The sequence below is a fragment of the Palaemon carinicauda genome, chromosome 26, assembly GCF_036898095.1.
Source record: "Palaemon carinicauda isolate YSFRI2023 chromosome 26, ASM3689809v2, whole genome shotgun sequence".
Taxonomy (NCBI): Eukaryota; Metazoa; Arthropoda; class Malacostraca; order Decapoda; family Palaemonidae; genus Palaemon; species Palaemon carinicauda.
The window spans coordinates 83,816,018-83,836,571 of record NC_090750.1 but is presented as its reverse complement, the minus strand read 5'-3'; the positions used below and the strand labels follow the sequence as shown (position 1 = coordinate 83,836,571).

General features: G+C 38.2%; 1 protein-coding gene across 2 annotated transcripts in view; it reads left to right on the top strand.

Annotated features, from left to right (window-relative positions):
* The first annotated feature begins 3,211 nt into the window (after positions 1 to 3,211).
* LOC137619640 (malonyl-CoA decarboxylase, mitochondrial-like) overlaps positions 3,212 to 20,554 on the top strand; it is a 44,488-nt gene continuing 27,145 nt past the window's right edge. Inside the window, exons 1-6 of one of the 2 annotated variants that reach the window (XM_068349842.1) lie at positions 3,212 to 3,325; positions 5,100 to 5,364; positions 8,769 to 8,903; positions 11,339 to 11,494; positions 15,529 to 15,684; positions 17,564 to 17,762. In XM_068349842.1, the coding sequence (XP_068205943.1) occupies positions 5,119 to 5,364; positions 8,769 to 8,903; positions 11,339 to 11,494; positions 15,529 to 15,684; positions 17,564 to 17,762 (892 nt within the window). In that variant the 5' untranslated portion in view covers positions 3,212 to 3,325; positions 5,100 to 5,118. Of the gene's footprint in view, positions 3,597 to 5,099; positions 5,365 to 8,768; positions 8,904 to 11,338; positions 11,495 to 15,528; positions 15,685 to 17,563; positions 17,763 to 20,554 lie in introns of both variants that reach the window. The other variant, XM_068349841.1, reaches the window with a different exon arrangement.

Below are 20,554 nucleotides of genomic sequence, written 5' to 3'. Positions count from 1 at the left end.
AACACACACACACACATATATATATATACAGTATATATATGTGAGAGAGAGAGAGAGAGAGAGAGAGAGAGAGAGAGAGAGAGAGAGAGAGAGAGAGAGAGAGAGAGAGAGAGAGAGAGAGAGAGAGAGAGGAGGATAAACATAAGTGACAACTCATTCCCTTGGATTACTCTGCTGTTTAGTGGAAATTCATTTGATAGGACTTTACTAATATTAACTTTGTACTTGCTATCCTCATGAATAGAATTAATCAAATTTACATATATAAGAGGAATTCCATAACACAGGACTCCCCTCAAAATTGGCCGGTGCACATTATCAAAGGCTTTTTCATAGTCCACAAATGCCATCAAAAGTGGATTTCTATATTCTACACATTGCTGTACTTGTCTCAAAATTGAAATTTGGTCGGTGCAACTTATTCGTTTTCTAAATCCTGCTTGTTCATCTCTCAGTAAAAACTAGAAAAGTTTCTTCATCCAATTATTTTGGATATTGGCATCGGATCAATAGCAGTTTGTTTTCCATGCCCTGCTAATAATTCTGGAGTTGCAGTCGATCCAGGTAATAACAGTTTATCGCGAGTTTCTTTACAGAATATTCATCAGATATTTCTTCACAAAGGTAATATTGCTAAGGTGATATCCAGCCTTTCCTACTACGTTATTTATTTGAACACTGAAGGTTCGTTTATACGGGGAAAGTTGCCTGCTCTCATTTTTGGAAACGCAAGTAGCCTTGAGAGATGAACTGCAGATGCAGTCAAGTGATGGGCAGCACTGACGTCATGACCCATTACTATACCTAGACCGAGTTGCTCTTAATATTCATTTGTATGTCACACTAGTTTTTTTAGGTTTTTCTTTCCTACCACCATAATAAACTTTACTTTAATTCTAATTGTTTAACTCATCCATTCCCTAACACTGGTGAGAACCTGGTTAAAAGTTTGTGGCATCAATGTCATTTATGGAGAAATGAAATTGTGTATCATCCGGAAATACTTTAAATATCTTCAGTACTGGTGACTTGTAAGTCATTAAGTTGCAGCCCATGCACAATAATGTAATATCGAGAAATAGCAAGATAGTATTTGCTATAGTGTTAGAGTAAAAATTGTGCCATGACCAAGAAACAACCGAAAAGTCTATATTTCTCCTTTGTTAACTGCATTCCATTAATGTATTCAGTAGATTCATGAAATTGAGTTTTATTTTTCATCTATCACGCCGCAAAATAAGTTTGCGAGTACTTAATCGCATAATAAGGCAAAGTTTCTAAGCTTATACAGTACCTGTACTTATTATTTTACCTGTACCATAAACAACGTTATTAATGCAATTCTTAATCTTTACTTTTATCCCATTCTACTTTGAAATGAGTTTGAATATCACCTTGCTATAATCAGTGTTGGCACTCTATTGTTATCAATTTGGACTTTTTAAATTCTACTTTCATATTTATTGCTCTACTTTTGTAAGAAACCAGATCCCTGCTCAGTTTTGCAATATACCTATGCTTATTGTCTTGTTCCATTAACTGTCCTAGTTTTGAGCATAAAAAATCAATGTTCTGTATTTTCTTATTGTTTGCATAGGTCACACACAATCTTTATTTCCCCTGAAATTTGCTTTTAGCTTGAGAATAATCTTTCCTTCATTACAAAGATTGTCTTATCCATATCCATATCAGTTCAGTTGCTGGGCGAAGGGATTTTTATTTTCTTCTCCAATTTCCAAATCATATATATATATATATATATATATATATATATATATATATATATATATATACTGTATATATATAGCCTATATATATGTATATATACATATATATATATATACATACATACATATATACACATACATATATACATACATATACCAAGGCACTTCCACAATTTTGGGGGGTAGCCGACATCAAACAAATGAAAAAAAAAAGGGGACCTCTCCTCTCTACGTTCCTCCCAGCCTCACAAGGGACTCATCCGAGTTCGGCTGGTACTGCTAGGGTGCCACAGCCCACCCTCCCCCCGTTATCCACCAGAGATGAAGCTTCATAACACTGGATCCCCTATATATATATATATATATATATATATATATATATATATATATATATATATATATATATATATATGTGTGTGTGTGTGTGTGTGTGTATATATGCGTATATGTGTAAATATATATATATATATATATATATATATATATATATATATATATATATATATATATATATGTGTGTGTGTGTGTGTGTGTATGTATGTGTGTGTATATATATATATATATATATATATATATATATATATATATATATATATATATATATATATATATATGCGTGTATGTCTGTATATATATTATATAAATATATATATATATATATATATATATATATATATATATATATATATATATATATATATATATATATATATATATATATATATATGCGTTTATGTCTGTATATATATTATATAAATATATATATATATATATATATATATATATATATATATATATATATATATATATATATATATATATACATATATATTTATTCATTTATATAATTCTTTTTTTTTTCTATTCTTTCAAGTTCATGGGGTGAGGCATACTCTTTGCAACGGCGCCTGTATAGTTAGAAAGTCTAAACGACCACTAGTTTTCCAAAACTGACGATAGCAAAGTGGTGTCCTATCTGATATTAAGATAGAATGGGTTAAAAGTAAAGATTGAGAATTTCATTATTAATTTATTTATGGTAGGGGTAAAATAAGCGTAGTTACAATAATAAGAATAAGCTGATAAGCTTTTGCACCTATCTGTAAGGCAAAAGAGTGCCCGCAAATTTATTTCGCGGAGTGAGCGATTAGGAACCAGGAACCTTTCTTATACCGTTTTGTCTTTTAATTCACACAATGTTTAATATTTATTTTTTAAATTTATCTCAATAAAAATTATCCTATTATTTTCTTTAGGTTTTCTTCACTAAAAAAAACGTTTCATATCTTCTTTTCCTCTTCATATGCAGTTTGGAACCAGGAACTTTTCTCTTATATTGTTTTGTCTTTTCATTCACACAATGCTTAATGTTTCTTTTTTTATTTATATCACAATAAAAAATATCCTATTATTTTCTTTACGTCTTTTTCATTAAATAAAACATTTATATCTTCTTCTTTTCCTCTTCATACGGAGGCTGTAATGTTTGTTTATGTTTTGATGGTCTGCGGTGACGGCCTCCTCATCCCTACCCCCGAATAGTCAATCTTTGCTCACTGAACCCTTGACATTTTTTTACATTTAACTGCAAAAAACAGGTGTGGATCTTGGAACATTAATTGTTCTATGCTTGTATAGTTTGCACCCATATAGTAGTATGAATACATGTTATGGCGCGTCAATGAGGATTCTTCCAAGAGGCGTAAAGTTATTTTTAGATCTGAAAAGTAAGCCTAATAAGCCAAGGATCTGCCTACCTTCAGGGAAAGATTTTACTACTACGACAGCTGCAGCCACAGGGCTGCTGATTCACAAGGTTAATCACCGTTCTGTTGGTACAGTTTCGGCCAACAGTGTCCTTCTGTTAAGGTTAGTGATTCGTGTTTATCAAGTTAGGTGGCAAATGTCATAGTGGATCCAAAACTTGGTAGGTTACTGTCATTGCTTGCTAGCTGGGCTTAAGCTTCACTAAAATGTAAAATTCTTAATGGGTAAGACTTGCTTTGCTGACAGGCACTGAGGTCGGACGCTTAGGTATGGTTTGTAGGTCAGCGGACATGGGTTGGTTTGAGGGGTAGTCTGCAGCAGGTTGGGAGCCTTTGTATATCAGGTGCCAGTTCCTCCCATTTGGATTGAAATGGACATCAATTATCCTAAATTTTCCCCCCTAACCTAACGTACAAGGCGTGTCCTTACCTACTTACCTAATTTGGGGCTAACGCCTCCGTGCGACTGATTACGGCTAACTTAGGGTACCTAGGAAAAATACACGGTTTCATTGTATATTATTACATCTCAATGTATCCTAGTATTCCAACTACTTTTTCTTATAGGAAAAATTACGCTATAGGAAGGTAAAATGGAATGAATGATAAATAATATTGAATGGGAATAAAAAATGCACATTACTTTTGTAATTTGTGATATTTTTGGGATATCTTGAATTTCCAAGTGTAATCTAATCAAAGGGTGCTACTTATTAGATATTTCCGCACACTAGAATGCTTGAACCCTAGAGTTTCTGATGAGTGTAGGTGCTACTTTACAAAAAGTATCATAAGTTACTTGTAGTAAAGCTCATGCATGTGCTTAGCTTGATAGTAGCTTTTGCTAGTGTTTTAGTATTATCTGTACTATACTGTAGTAAATATCTTCCATCCCATTGAATTACATCATATTTCACAGTTGTATAAAAGCAAATACAAGACAGCATTCACTGTTATATAACAGGTGTGAGTGGGTTAGATGAGTCATGCTATTATGTAAGTGATTTTTCAAACTTGTATAATAATGGCTTATAATTTTTGTGTAGAGGGCTTTTCTGTATTTTCAGTTGTTATTATTATTATTATTATTATTATTATTATTATTATTATTATTATTATTATTATTATTACAAACTAAAGTATAACCCTAGTTGGAAAAGCAAGATGCTATAAGCCCAAGAGCTCCAACAGAGATAAATAACCCAGTGAGGAAGGAAATATGGAAATAAACTACAAGAGAAGTAATGAACAATTAAAACTAAAAATTTTAAGAACAGTAACAACATTGAATTAAATCTTTCATATATAAACTATAAAAGCTGAAAAAAACTGTAAATGATTATGATCTCTAATGCTATCATTGTTTTTTCTATCAAGGGTAAGATTTTCTTATGTTATAAGGCATTAGAGGGCCTGGGAATGTAAAGGGAGTAACATATATATGCAGGATTTTTAACATTCACTGGTATTTTCATTGCCTAGCACAACGAATGGAAAGGGTCAACTGTATTGATTGTGCAACTTGCATGATAATTATATTTTTTTACAGATAAAGTAGAGTTTTCAATGTCCCCAAAATAATTGCATTTCTTTTATACTATTTCAGGACCCCTAAAAACAGGATAATGACAGCTCCAATCCCTATTATCCGTAAAGGGGTTACCATCACTCCCTTCTCTTTGAGTGCGTCAAGTTTTTCGTTGAGCAAGGATCGTCCTTTTACTCCTTCGCCTCTTCCTTCACCAATGCCATCGCCACCATCTTCTCCACCGCCACTGAGTTCACCTTCTGGGCTTCTGCAAGCAACAAAAGATTCCTTAGAACGTGCTGTATCGAAACGAGGATCTAAAAATAGTGTACTTAGCATTGATGTGAGTTACATTTTTTCTTATACTGTATTCCTTCAAGTTGAGTTCTTAAGTTGTTCATTTGTTATTACAATGAAACTAACTAAAATTCATGAACCATTCATTCTTTATGGAAAAGAATCAACTTTAAACAAGAAATTACTATGACATGTAAACCCCATTGTTTGGGTTGGAAAGAGGCTCTGGTAAATACTTTAGAGTGGTATTGTAGTCTAAAATGCATCCCCTCTCATTTATAGTGTGATAGAATAAGATTGGGGATGAAGGTAGACTATGCCAAAATGATACCACAAAAAGGATATTTGTTCCTATACAGATACAACCCCTTCGTTCTTTACTATGGATTTATAATTCGGCACTAGCTGAAATCTAGCCATAAACTGTTCACAAGGTGACAACAACCCTCCGCTAGTTAGTGGGGGTGTTAGACAGACCACCCCACTCACACACTGACCCAGTGAGATCCCTCACTTTTGTTTTTGGCTTAGTTGAGTTAAGATGTATTGTATCGCCTCGCTCCCTTTAACTGGCTGTAAAACTTATTAAAGTTTCCTTTTTCTTTTTCAGGTATGAGTGGTCTTGAGAAGTTGCAACTATTCTTTGCCCTTCATACACATGACACTCCTGCACGTAGGCTTAAGCATGCAATGAGTGTCACGATTGGTCATGCTGACTTTTTTCTCAGGCGCCTCGTACTCTTCCCTCTGCTTCTTCTTGTTTGGCTTTCTCCGGAGGCCCTTCAAACTCTTTTCCTCCGGAGGCTTGTCAAGCAAAAGCAATGGCCATCTGACCGCCGGACAACCTTCAGGCCCGGAAGACACCGCCACATCCTCTAGCGAAGCAGCATGCCCTCCACCCAGGGGTAGTCTACCTCTCTTAACGCTTTGCATCAGTTGTGGCCTTCCTTGGGGCTTTCCGGTTCCCCCCCACTAAGGAACAGCTATTAGAGGTTTTGAAGTTTGGGGCATTGCAGAAGTGCATAGCTACCTCCACAGTGATTGTTACTCACCCAAGGAATTACAGGCTAGATCTCTTCAGAGTTCCAGCCTAGTGCACTTACTCCCTGGGGGTAAAACTCAGCATGCTGAGTTTGCTCAGCAGGAGGAACCTCGTGATCCTCCATCCTACGAGGATGGTCTTTTCTCTCACCAGCTCAAGAAGCCGTTCTCCCTTGAGTGGTCACTATCTCAAGTTCCTCGTAAGCGAGTTTGCAAGCCTTTGCCTCCTAACTCTAGCTCTTCAGAGCACCCTGCTGATCATGGCCCCCAACTCCCCGTAGTCAAAGCCTCTTGTCACCATGCCGCTGCGAGTCTTGTGTTTGCGAATCCCTCCAGGTTGTGCCTCAGGCGTGTGCCCCTAAGGGGGAAGCGCCCGTCCTATTTTGGTCGTATACAAGGTAACATTCCAAAATTTGGAGATTTTGTATTTATCCTAACTATACAAACCTGAGTCCTGTACTCATACTTTTCTGCCATCACCTACTACCGTAATAGTCCTGGCTACAATCAGAATGAGTCCTCAGTGAGCAAGCAAAGGTGAGAGGCTTCCCTTCTCCCGGCCGGTAGGACCTGCCTTCTGTTTACACATTATTACAAAATTAAATTGCCATATTCTCCAACTTCGTTGATAATCTATCCTATGTAAAGGACTCTGTTTTGTATAGTTAGAAAATATAGTAATTTGTCTTTTTATTACCCTCTTTTCTTTATACCAACAATTTGAGGTAACCTTCCCCACAATAAAAGTGACAGGATATATTTAGACCTTGTTCTGGTCAGGTGATGGTTTAGGACAGGGATGTCCAACCTGGCCGCATTGCGGCCCACTCAATGTTTGGATGCGGCCCACTATCGACTCTCATTAAAAAAACGAAGTTTTTAGCAAATTCATCATGTAGTGAGCTAGAGTGTCTTCATGTAATTTAATTAAAATATTTTATATTTAATAAATAAAATAATAGATGGCTCAGTAAAGCAGCAACCTTAAAATGATTTAAATTATTGTTACTTGAAATAAAAGTGTTCTTGGAAAAAAAGAAGCAAAATGTGGATTTTTTTTTAGAAAAGGAAGACTGGTTGAATTATTTATATTTCTTCGTAAACATCACCAAAGTATTAGCTGAAGTTAATGTGCATTTATAAGGAAAGGACCAGTTATGTTCCTCGATGTTTGAGCGGATAACTAGTTTTATAAAGAAATCAGAACTTTTTATAGAACAGCTAAAAGCTGGTAACATTGTACACTTTCGTAGTCTATCTGAAAGAGAAAAAGTTTTCTGTAAACTATGAAAAATATACTAGATTATGTGAAGATTTGCTTGGAGAGTTTACAGTTAGATTTTCTGATTTTAAAAAGATTGATATTGAGTTAAAATTATTTAATGATCCATTTTCATTTCAATATGATAAAGAACCAGTTGAGTACCAACTTGAACTGATTGAGCTGCAAAGTCGGGAATGTTGAAAAACTTACCATAGAGCACACACTTCCTTAAATTGCATTCTCTCAATGAATTCAATCAAATTATAAATTTATCCAGAAAATTATTATGTATATATGTGGAGAAGTACATACTCTTACGAGCAGTTTTTTCCAGCATGAAAAACATTGAAACTGCAGAGAGAAATAGGTTGACTGACAGACATTTAGCAAACATTCTTAAAATTAAGAATACATCCTTTGATGCAGATATTGAAAACAATATGGCTGGAAGACAAAGTCAAAAGTCTCATTGAATTAATATTGGTTAATTAAATTTAATGGGTTATTTTAAATATATAGCTACATATAAACATTACAATAATTATAATGTTGTAATAAAGTGTATTCACATGGTTTTGTTTTATATTGTCATTTTGCATAAAATTCTGGAAGACAAAGTTAAAAGTCTCATTGAATTAATATTGGTTAATTAAATTTAATGGGTTATTTTCTATGTATAGCTACATATAAACATTACAATAATTATAATGTTGTAATAAAGTGTATTCACATGGTTTTGTTATATATTGTCCTTTTTCATTAAATTCTGGAAGACAAAGTTAAAAGTCACTGAATTAATATTGGTTGATTAAATTTAATGTTTTTTTTTATATATAGCTACATATAAACATTAAAATACAATGTTGTAACAAAGTGTATTCACATGGTTTTGTTTTATAGTCATTTTTCATTAAAATGTACTCAGATATTCTGGGGTTTCGCGGCCCAGTTAAATATTTAAGTTTGCAATGCGGCCCATTAAATTAAAAGGTTGGACATCCCTGGTTTAGGATATATTGTTATTATATTTAATTTTTAGAATATCTAATTTCAGTGCCTTTTTCATCTTTTTATTATCTGGAAATTCTGAACTGCAATTGAATATGTAAAGAAATATTTATTGTCAATATTTCCATCTATTATAGGAAGATATGCGTGACATGTGCTACTATTATACCCAGCTCGGCACAGAAGAACGATCAGAATTTCTTATTCACATGGCTACTACTCTTTCAATAGATCACAATGCTGTTCAAGAGCTAATAAAGACTAATCCTGAGGTAAGGGGACAAGCTATTGTTCTTGACTTTTCTTTTGTAGATAAGACTAAATCAATGTACTGTATCTTTCAAGCATGCATATTTCAGCTAAAGTTGCACTACCTTGCGGTTTTCATGCTTTTTTTTTTTTTTTTTTTTTTAATCATCACTAGGACTGAAATATAGTTTAAATTATTTTATATTTGAAATAATTACAATAGTTTTATAGTTTCATTAACACAATCTGTGGACTAAAGGTTCCGTTATAAAAATCTAATGAGAATGATTTCAATTTTTTTATAGCATTATATTGTTATGATAGAATTTCATACCGTATACATTATAGGATAATGAAGATGTGTTCATATGAATAAGAAACATCTTCAATTTATTAGAGCTCAAATAACCTAATTGGATAGAGTAACAAAGCACCCTTGTACTGGTATTAAAAATCAATATAATTTTTTGAACATCAAATATATTTGTTTTGCTGGTTTTTTAACCCCTGGGAGAACCTACCACATTCTTATAAACTCACAAGAACTCCATGTAATTGGAGTTGTCGTAGATCTGTATATAACCACTAAAAGATCACAATGTTAGGAGAAGGGTGGGAATTAGATGACTACCAGGTAGGTATAGGTCCACCATTGATAATCTGGCAATGAATAATGTGAAACTTCCTTTAATCCTGCAATACTCATGGGAACTGGTGGAAATTAACGAGATAATGTACAGTACAGTAAAATTTCTGACATTTGGAATTGTTGCGGCTTTAAGACTGCCCGTTTGTTAATATTGCATATGTATTTGGCTATTGCTTTACTTCTCTTTTGTGTAACATAAGATAATACCTAAATCTTTCTCACCATAAACTTCTTTTGAGTTAATTCACAACTCAGCTCATGTAATAGTGGCTGATGAAATACTGTACAGCACTGTACTGTGTTTCATAATACTGTACTAAGATAGAAATATCAGTAGGCTAAGGAGTGACATAGAATGAAAAAAAATTATATAAATAGTGTTCTTGAAAAAATTACCAAAGACTAACTTTATAAGAGCAGTTGTAGGAAAATCTATATACTGTATAGTATTTCTCTTAGGAGTACTAGTAGTTCCTATGTGGATACAAACCATCGTCCTCTAGGTAGGGAATATGTTTTAGGGCAAAAGCCGTTAAATCGTTTACCAAGAATTAAGCGACAGGTAGGCATGAGGGCGAGGAGCTCCGTCCCCTTATCTGTCAAAATCTCTTCACTTATGTTTTCGGCCGCCTCAAGTACGGACGTACCAATGGGCCCTCGAGCAAACTTTTCATTTCCTTTCAGGAAGTGAATACTAGCTGTTGGTTGCTATATTGTGAAGCAATGTACTCGATTGTAGGAGGATGAATTTTACATCGTGTTTTTTGTTAAACTGGCTGTAGATCCACACTGTGCTCTTGCTAGAGAGCTTAATTGTTCTCAATTATGCCCATGTGCCAAGTTTCGGTTGTGACCTTCTTGTAGTGGCAGGTGTATGCTTTGAGGGGGAAGAAGAGAGCTTTGCTTCTTCCTTCTGCTCGTCAGGTGCATCCACTTTTGCTGCTGCTGGCCCTACTCCCCTACCTCATTCTTTGGAAGTGGGCAGCAGGATCAAGGAGCCCTCGTACCTACGTTGGCGGGCTTTCAGGTTCTGGTGGCATATGGGGTTCCTCATATGTTCACCACACCCAATCGTAGGTTGGAGTCTCTTCTCTATTTGTGTTACCACTGACGACGAGTGGGACCTGAGGAGGTTTTAACCTTCCTAGGTTTTTCACGTAGGCTCCCCGGTGCCAGTGTCTCCTTGGTGACACCAGTGGTGAAGGGCATGTCACTGTGTCCTCAGTGTCAGTGTCGAGATGGTGGACATGAAGAAAAAAGTGGTCTTTGTATATATGATAAACAGGGTGCTAAAAAGAAGCAATGGTGGACCCACCCAATAATAATAATGTATAATGAATTTTTAGCATAATTTTTACTTCCCTAGCTATGCAATCCTGAGTCTTTTCAATTAAATTTCCTACATCAGCCACCTTTCTCAGTCCAAGGTGTAGGGACAGAAGAGGCCATTCTGTGGGTGAGGATTTCCTCTCGCATCACCTTTCATTAACCAACTAACTTGTTCACAATTCAATGGCTGTTCTAAGCACCACCGAAGACAAATCCTATTTTTGGAAATAGTTCATGTTTGTGTAGCAAGAAAAAATACAAATTCCTCTGAGAATTTATGTCTGGCCTAAGCTTGCAATGAAGGTTTAGTAAAAGTAAAAAGCTTGTATCAATAAAACATCTATATTTAAGTAATGATTTAAGATTTTGAAATAATTAGTCAAGTTATATGATTTTGAATGCCAAATCATGAATCACTTTTTTTTCAGGTTGCTTTACCAAAACTACACAATATTCAGTAATTCCTTTATTTTTTCCAAGTTTGAAAATGGAAGTCCAGATGTAGAAGCTCATGTAATGCGTTGGGAAGACCGTCTACGGCAGGCATTACAACCTCCCCATTATTGGGTAGCCTCTCAAATTTCACGACTCTCTGGAGGAGTCAAGTTCTTAGTAGACATGCGTCAAGATTTGCTTGTAAGTTTTTAATCTTTACTAAAGATTATTTTAGTATTATTTGTTTTTTTTTTTAATTCTGTAGTGAAATATCTATCGCTAAAGGTACCTAGCTTAGAAATTATAGTTTTTATTAATTTTGGCTTATTCTTCATTCATATCATTATTGATTGTTTCTGCTTTTTAAATCCTCTCAAATGTCAAACATATATACTAGGCATGAGTTTACTTAAGAATTAGAAGCTTATTTTTCTGTTGTATACTATATTGTAGGGATTATACCATGGTCTGGAAATTTTGCATATTCATGCGCTGTAGTAGTACGAAAAATCCGTAATATGATATTTTAGAAGTAGTTTCTGAGAGGGGAAGGAATATTTTGGAGGTAGGTTATTCATGAATCTATCTTTTTCCAACGAATATACAAACCTTATGTCTTTTACATTAGGGGATTGTCCCTAGCAGAGCTAGAGCAGCCATTAAAATTGGTAATACGATAGTTAACGACAGGTGGTGAGCTTAGATAAGCAAATAGCTATGCCCCCTCCTGTCAAAGATGTCACTTTTGTATTCAACCTCAATGTATGGTTGGTTTAATTTTTTTCATGTTTTTTAGTTTAAATGGCTTATATTGGCTTCATGCCAATGATGAAACAGAGCAGGAATGTGAGTGTAGGTTGGACACTGCATTGGGTTATGGCTAAACCAACAACAGAACCACTCACACTGCAACGTAGGCCCTTGGTTCGCAACTGCAGTATATCTCCATTTATCGAGTATAGATTGTTGCCTTTCATTAAGTCAGGCATATTCTTTGAGGATTTTGAAGGATAGGTCTTCTCTGGCGTCATTCTGGGCAAACCTCAAGACAATGTCAGAGAGACTGTGTAAGACGCTTCTTATTGAGTATGCAGTTTCCTAAAACTTCCTAGTATACACCCCTGGCTTTGTCTCTGGGAGTATGCTTAATGAGCAGGGAAAACTTTGAGGTACATCAGGGAGATTATTCAGGATTGGTTGAATATGAGGTGATTGTCGCACTGCAACATGCACTGGAAGCTCTTTCTTGCTGACTGCTGATGAAAAGTTTTGCCATCCCTAGGTCTTGCAGGCTGGGAGGAACGTAGAGAGGAGAGGTCCCCTTTTCTGTTTCATTTGTTTGATGTTGGCTACCCCCCAAAATTGGGGGAAGTGCCTTGGTATATGTATGTATGTAGGTCTTGCAGGTAGGCCCTCTGTGTCTTTTTTTAAGGGAACTGGTAGCTAATACTACCTCTACCTTGATGTCCCAAGTGTTAGTGACCCCAATGGTTGCATTTGTGATACCAGTGCCAGTGACCCCAGTGATTGCAGATGTGATGCCATTGCCAATGACCTCAGAGACAGCGACATGAATGGTGATCCTTGCAGTGCGTCAGAAACTCAAGACGACTGTAAGAAGGCACCCTCTCCTGTGGTTTTGGCTATATCAGTGCCAAAGGGCTGAAAAAGGCTTCTGGCTTCTGCACTGGTGGTTATAGTGCTGAAACCTAAAGTTAGGCATAAGAAGCCATAGGGCTGTTAAAACGTTTGTGCATAGGCCCAGTACCCTTCAACCTTGTGCCAATTGTTTCAGTGCCACTCATCCATGCCTATCACCCCAAGGCCCATGGCTCCTTCCCTCTCTTTGCATGTCACCCATGTCTGTGTTCCACAGTGTTGTCGTTGGAGTCAGAGCAACCCGTGTGGTTTTATTCCCTTGCTGGAGCTTTGTTGTTCTTAGTTGCTCAGACCTTAACTTCTCTACTATTAGAGCCTCAGGGGAAAGTTAGTAAGAAGACGAAATGAGTTCACTTCTTTCTCTTCCAACTCTTCCTCCTTTTTGTAATCTTATTCTGATTCTGAAGCTTCTAATAAGATGATGATGTCCATATGGTCAGAATAGGGCTCTTGACGACACTGCCTTACCTTCGGGGGTTCATGGGTTCAACCTTTGAGGGATTGGGGTACCATCTTGAACTGGAGCTCACGAAGTTGGGTATTGATGCCTCGTAAAACTCCTAAGAATCTCCAGTCAGAGTGGTTATGAAGGAGTATTAAAGCACCAAACAACCTTCACAACTTTCTTTTTAGGAAGTATACACATTGTAAATTGGAGTGAAGGTAGAATGGTTCATCCGTTTCTTTTTTCCTTCTCATTACTTGGGGATGAAGCATTTGTACCGTTAAAAGCTGGATCTGACATTGATGCTAGTTCTATAAGCAGTAGTTTTCCCCCATCCTCTCTACAAGGATGAGGTTGGTGAAAGGTATATCTATATTTTGGACATCGTGTGTCAGGCATTACATTCCAGACTGTCTCCCCCTCAGGGCAGAAGATTCCTTTATCGACCAAGAACCAGTTACATAGCTAGGTGCTTGCTAAACTCCTATCAGCCTACTGATCCTTATGATGGGCTAATAGGATGTTGCTAGAGTGACTTCCCTTGCTTGTGTATGGGACCAGGGTGACTTACTCCTCAGAGGAAAAAGAATTAACAAGTTTGGTTCTAGGGATACTTCTTACCCACCAATAAGTGAGTCTCTTTTAAAGGATGAAAGTTTTGCTTATACATAAGAACAAATAATTTGTATTTTTCATAGCTGTAAAGTTAAGCTAACCACCTCAAAAAACCCTCTCAGTAGTGAGCCAAAGGTCAAAAGAGAAGAGTCTTTGACAGAAGAGGGGACAGAGCTATCTGCCTCCACTCATACCCTGTCGTTACCTACCTCGTTAATGATGTCAATAGTTGTTCCAACTGTGTGTAAGACATTCCCTATTTTAAAGGACTTGTATGGCTAGGAATATTACAAATTACTTTTAAACTTGGTCATATTATGTAGCAGACCTAGAGAATGTAACGGGTATTGTATGGAAGGTCTCAAACTTAAATTTGTGAGTTATCTAAGGAGCAAAACATTAGTTTGAGCTATGAATATAACAATTCAATACACAGTACTATGCTCTCACTTTTCTGTTAGTAAGAGGATAACAAAGTTATGGTTATATAATGTGGGTAAGGGTTGCTCATTGAAGGCCCTAAACTACTATCTAGTTCTTAGTCTATTCTGAGTGTATTTGTATAGTTCCTCGTTTTCTTTTGTGTTGTATATTTTATATAAGAAATTTTTTGATACATAGATAATTAAGAGAGCAGCTGCATCATGAATGAAATAGAGGGAGAAGACATAACTACTTGTTAATAAAATTGAAGGGAGAAGACATAATTACTAGTTAATAAAATTTCTTTTTGATAGGGAGGCAAAGACAAAGTTGGCTGCATAATGCTTGTACTTCTATATACAAAAGACACAGGAACACTGATAAGGAGGATAAAGATTTTGTAAAAGTTACCTCAGATATAGGAGTTAAGAGCCTTGTTGTTACAGATGAGCAGGTCTTGAGGTTGGAGACATACTGGACTGCTGCCCTGGAGTTGAGAGAGCAGTAAGAGAGTGACTGCAGCATGTGTGGAATGTAGAAAGACTATAAGATTGTGGGTAAATGAATATGTCTCATCAGTTAAGAGCAAAGACTTACAATTGGTACATATGGCTTGTAGTATTCTATGTAGCAGAAATAGGAGCACTGCCAATGAAAATAGGGGAGACTTAGGAGACTTTAATAATACAGTATTTAATCTGGGAAAGTTAATATTCATGGCTGGAATATGTTGGGAAGATCATATTAGGAATTAAGAATTAATGAAAAGGTGTGTCCTGAAGCTGTAAAATGGCTGAGCTTAGAACTCAAAAATTGACTTTTTCGAGCGTGCGCTGGGAAGGAATGATGAATACCTGCTTACAAAAGTAGTAAATACTGTATGGAAGTACATTATCCAACAAAAACAAGTACAAAAAACTAGGATATAATAGAAAAATAGTATAAAGGAATAACCTAGTTCACTAAGAGGTAAGGGAGACTGAGTACAGGATAAAAGATCAATAGCTTGTATATTATATTGTACTTTGAAATTTCCAAATGTTTTGGTATTCACTGTTTGTTTCTTACTTTCAATTTTTCACTTATTTTTCAGAGTACTCTTTATACAAAGACATCGGATCCCACAAACTCAGCTGTTCTTAAAACTTTGGATGCCACGCTTCGTGATCTGCTATCACTTTGGTTTACTGTTGGGCTTTTAAATGTACAACGGATTACTTGGGAGTCATCGTGCAGTATGTTACAAAAGGTAATTCTTTAGTTTATGTATACAGTACTAGAGCTATAGCATATGCAACTAAGAAAATTTTTAGCTCCAGAATGGTGAGGAATGCCCTTCAATTACACTGCCAGTTAAATGTTTAGGTCTTGCAGATTGTTCAATTGTTTTGATGAATATTACCTCTAGGTCATGGTGCTTATATCTAAATACTGTAGATAGTTCTTTTGGCATTAATTCAAAGAAAAAACTCTACATATCATCTTCTCTGGGGATCTTTAGTGTAGGAGCCCCAACCCAGGAAATTCGGCCCAGAATATTGAATTTTCCTTTTCGAGTGTTGAGATTTTATTATGTTGTAGTTCTTTTGTTATTTAGGTATATTTGTTCCTACACGAGCACAAACCATCGTCCTTTAACAGGAGTGTGACTTCGGCAAAACTGTAATGGCTGTTTAAAATTTTAACGAGGTAAAAATAGTTGGCGGTGGGTGGAGTGTAGTCCCCACCAACTTGCCAGATAGAGGAACCTTCATTCTGACTTTGGTGCACGATCGTTTACCCCCATTATTGACCATCCACTCGCACAAAGGTCCATGGGCGCAGGTTAGGGATTCCAGGCCTACGAACTTCATAAAGCTGATCATCTACGTGCACAAGCTCTACTAGCACAGTCATTCACACACTAGCTCTAAAGAGAAAGCTATCAAAGAACACTTGCTTTCTGGCTTTGTGGGACCATAGATGTGTCTATACCTCAACCAGTGTTGGGGTTGAAGGTCAAACTGAGACAAAGGCTCAAAAACTCATGGTTACTGGGTCCACCTTAGCCATCTGGAAGATACTCTCAGGGGCTCAGGCATTAGGGCAGGAGTCTGGCAATGTCAAACAACTTTCACCTCCCATACCACAAACCCTTGGGCACTTCTACCCTCAGTCCTGTGGTGGCTGGTCAACAGGTTATGAAGTCAGCGAAGCTCCATCACAGGAAAAGAAACATCTCGTCTAAGATACCAGTTTTGACATAAGCATAGAATTGAATGGTAGAATGACTGGCCTTTTCTTTTTAACTTCCCCCTCTCTTGGTGGGGCAGGAGTCCTACCGTCTATGAGCTGGACCAGACGTCAGATGCAGGTGAGCTTAATAACCGAGCAACCTTTCTGTTCAGACAGGATCTATTAAGTACTTCCCCCATCCTCTTAGATGAGTTGGAAGATGAATTGAATTTATTCGATCCTATTTCTCACACTAGCTATGGATACATTTGGAAAACACATCCTGTGACTGAGTGTTATTTATTATTGGTACAGGCCTTTGCTCATGTTGAGGACTGGGTGCTCTGGCAATTCCTGGGAAAGTTGAGCCTGCCAAAAATTTAGTTTGTCAGGGCTTCTTCCCATCTAAGGATAAATCTCCTGTTAAAAACAATGGTTTGTATTCTTGTAGGAACATAAATTTTCCTTGTAATTTTTATTTTTCTATGTACAAACATGAGTCCTTTAAGTTACACTTCCTACCTCAACCACTCGGCAAACTTGCTAGTCTTAACGACTGACAGGAGAGCGGGACATTCTCGTTAAGTTATGATGTATGTTCAAGTTTTGCTGAAGTCATACTTATATTAAAGGCTTCAGGTTTGTACAGGTAAGAAAAATGCAAATTACTTTTTGAATTTATGATATGGGATAAGTATTATAGAAATAAAATTTAATATGAATATTCTTCCAGAGATATAGCAAAATTATTTTTTGGTACAGTAATTATGTATTGCAATAGCAAAATTAGTTCCATGAATGTTTTTCAAACTATTCTATTAAGTTTTCTTTTTCTTACTATTATGCATTTTTTTTTTGATAATTTTCATCAGTCTGATTTATAGGTACTTCATCCAATTTTGTTTCCTCGGCAGGTTTCAGAGTACGAGGCAGTTCATCCAGTGCGTAATTGGGCTGATCTGAAGCGTCGTGTAGGGCCATACAGAAGATGCTTTATATTCACACATTCCTGTATGCCAGATGAACCATTAGTTGTTTTACATATTTTCCTTACGGATGAAATTTGCCGATCTATGAAAAATATATTGCTAGGCTCAAAGAGTTCTTCTTTTGGTAAGTTCATATAGTTTTCACATCCCACTGTAGGTGTTTTTTTACTTTATTAGTCTGCAAAAGGGAACTGGTTTAGAATAATACCAAGCTTATATTTTGGTGTATTGAAACTACATTTTTCAATATTAATCTTACCCGGTGATCATGTAGCTGCAGCTCTGCTGCCCGACAGAAAAAACCTACGGGCGGGATACGCCAGCGATCGCTATACAGGTGGGGGTGTACAACAACAGCGCCATCTGTCGAGTAGGTACTCCAGTACTTCTTGTCAACAAAGAACCAATTTTCTCTCTGTCGTGCCACCGGCAAGACCTACTTGATACGCTGTTGTTTCTGGAGTTGATTTTCACGCTATTTGGTGATGTATTCTCTCTAGTTATTAGCTTTCGCTGTACAGGAGTTATCATCAATACCTTATCAAGCTTTATTGATTAGATTTTGGATTATTTGTTGACGACTTGGATAGATTTTGGATTTCCCCCTTTGACTAATTCAAGATGTCTGACCCTACTCAAGTCCCCAAGTACAGGCAGTGTAGCGCTAGGGACTGTTCTAGGCGTCTTCCGAAGGCCTCTATAGATCCTCACACCGTTTGTTCCAATTGTAGGGGTAAAGCCTGTCAATTGGAAGATCGATGTGAGGAATGCGCTGGGCTTTCGGAATTCGATTTTCAAGAATTCCTTAAGAATGCACGTAGGCTAGAGAAGGATAGGATCAGGAGGAGTTCGTCTCGCTCTTTTGATTTTTCCTCTCCCCTTGCCCCACAACCTATTCCTTCCCCTGTAGTGGTTACACCCGACCCTTCTACTAGCTCTCAGCAACCCTCGATGGCGGACATGATGCGTGCCATTCAGGCTCTTGGTGACAGAGTTGAGTCATTAGCGAATGACCGCAATCAACTCTTGGCCGACGTCAAAGAGTTGAAGGAGAAAAGTGCAGTGGGAAGTGTAGTGAGTGCAAGTGCTGTGAAAAATGTCAGTGTTACGCATGAGGGTGCATCTGTTCGTGCCAGTCGTCCTCCCAGTCCGGGACCTCTTGCAAGCTCCCAAGCCCAGGGGAGAAGCAATGTCGAAGGACCAAAGGGTTCGACAGGCCTTGATCAGCGTACAGATGTACCCTCAGTGGTTGCGGACGTATCTTGCAGAGATCGTCCCATCCACAAACAGACGAGTGAGCCCATTCATTCCTCGTCTGCGGAAGAAGTTTCTCGTCAAAAACGCTGGACCAAGGTCTCACGACCTCTCAAGCGCAAGGTCCCTTCCGAGCGAGTCCAACGGCCCAGGTGTAGCCACTGGGTCAGTTCGGACTCGCCGCAGTCTTCCGAAGACTGCACACCTCCCAAGAGAGGTAGAGTGGTTCCGCAGCAGGCAATCACTCCGTCTGTTGCCGCACCAACCGCTGTAGACCCTAAGTGGTCTTTGCTGCAGTCTATGCAGACTCAGCTAGCTTCCTTCATGCAGGAATATCGTGCTGAGAAGGTTGACGCTGCACCCGTTAACCTACAACCTGCCACGGTTGTGCGCTCAGCTGACACTGCGGCTGCCTGCTCCCACACTCCGGCTGTGAGAGCTCCACCACCGATGCGCAGTCGACCCTGCCAGACACATGTTGACGTTAGCCGACGTGCGGCACCCTCCGTTGACATGCGTGAGCTACCGCATCAGCAGTGGGAAGGTGCTGTCAAACTGCCGTGTTTTGACGCAATGCGGCAGTCTCCGCAACCCACGGCAGTCCCCACCACGCACCACCACTCCGCTTTTGTTGTTGCCAGCTCTCAGACTGACCAGCAGCGGCATGATGTTGGATCCAGTGCAGCTACGCATGCACCCGTGCTGCCGGATTCAGCCATTCAGCTTTCTTCTCCTCCTTTGCCGCTTCCTCCTCAGCATTCGGATGAAGGAATCTCTGATGACGACGAAGCTGCGCATTTGGACGATCAACACTCCGACATAGATGAACCCAAGACTACGCCTCCCTCCTTAGACTTTAGGAAAGTCCTTGCCCTGTTTAAGGAGTTGTATCCGGACCAGTTTGTGTCTGCAGCCCCACGCTCACCTCCCTCTGAGTTCGCTTTAGGCATGCAGTCAGCAGCTCCTGCCTTTACGAAGCTCGTACTCGCGCGCTCATCCAAGAGAGCTTTAAGGGTACTGGGAGAGTGGTTGCAGGCCAAGAAGCAACTTGGGAAGACATCCTTCATCTTTCCCCCGACCAAGCTTGCTTCCAAATCTAGCGTCTGGTATGCCACGGGAGAAGTTCTCGGCTTGGGAGTTCCTGCCTCTGCCCAGGGCGACTTCTCAAGTCTGGTAGACTCTCCCCGCAGAGTGGCTATGAGACGCTCCAAGATTTGCTGGACCTTTTCAGACATGGACCATCTTTTGAAGGGAGTTTTCCGTGCTTTTGAGATCTTCAACTTCCTGGACTGGTGTTTGGGAGCGTTGAGCAGAAAGACCTCCCCTTCGGATAAGGACTCTGCCATGCTCATCATGTCTTGCATGGACAAAGCCATTCGGGATGGGTCTGGCGAGCTTGCGGCTTCTTTCGTGTCTGGAGTTCTTAAGAAGCGAGACCACCTTTGCTCCTTCTTGTCGGCGGGGATCACACCATGTCAGAAGTCAGAGCTGATGTTTGCTCCGCTATCCAAGTGTCTCTTTCCTGAAGAGCTGATCAAGGGGATTGCCGCCTCGTTGATCCAGAAAGACACCCATGACCTGGTGGCGTCATCCGCACGTAAAGTCACAGCTTTACCTTCCGTGCCTAGACCTAGGATGGACACACCAGCGTCTAGGTTCATT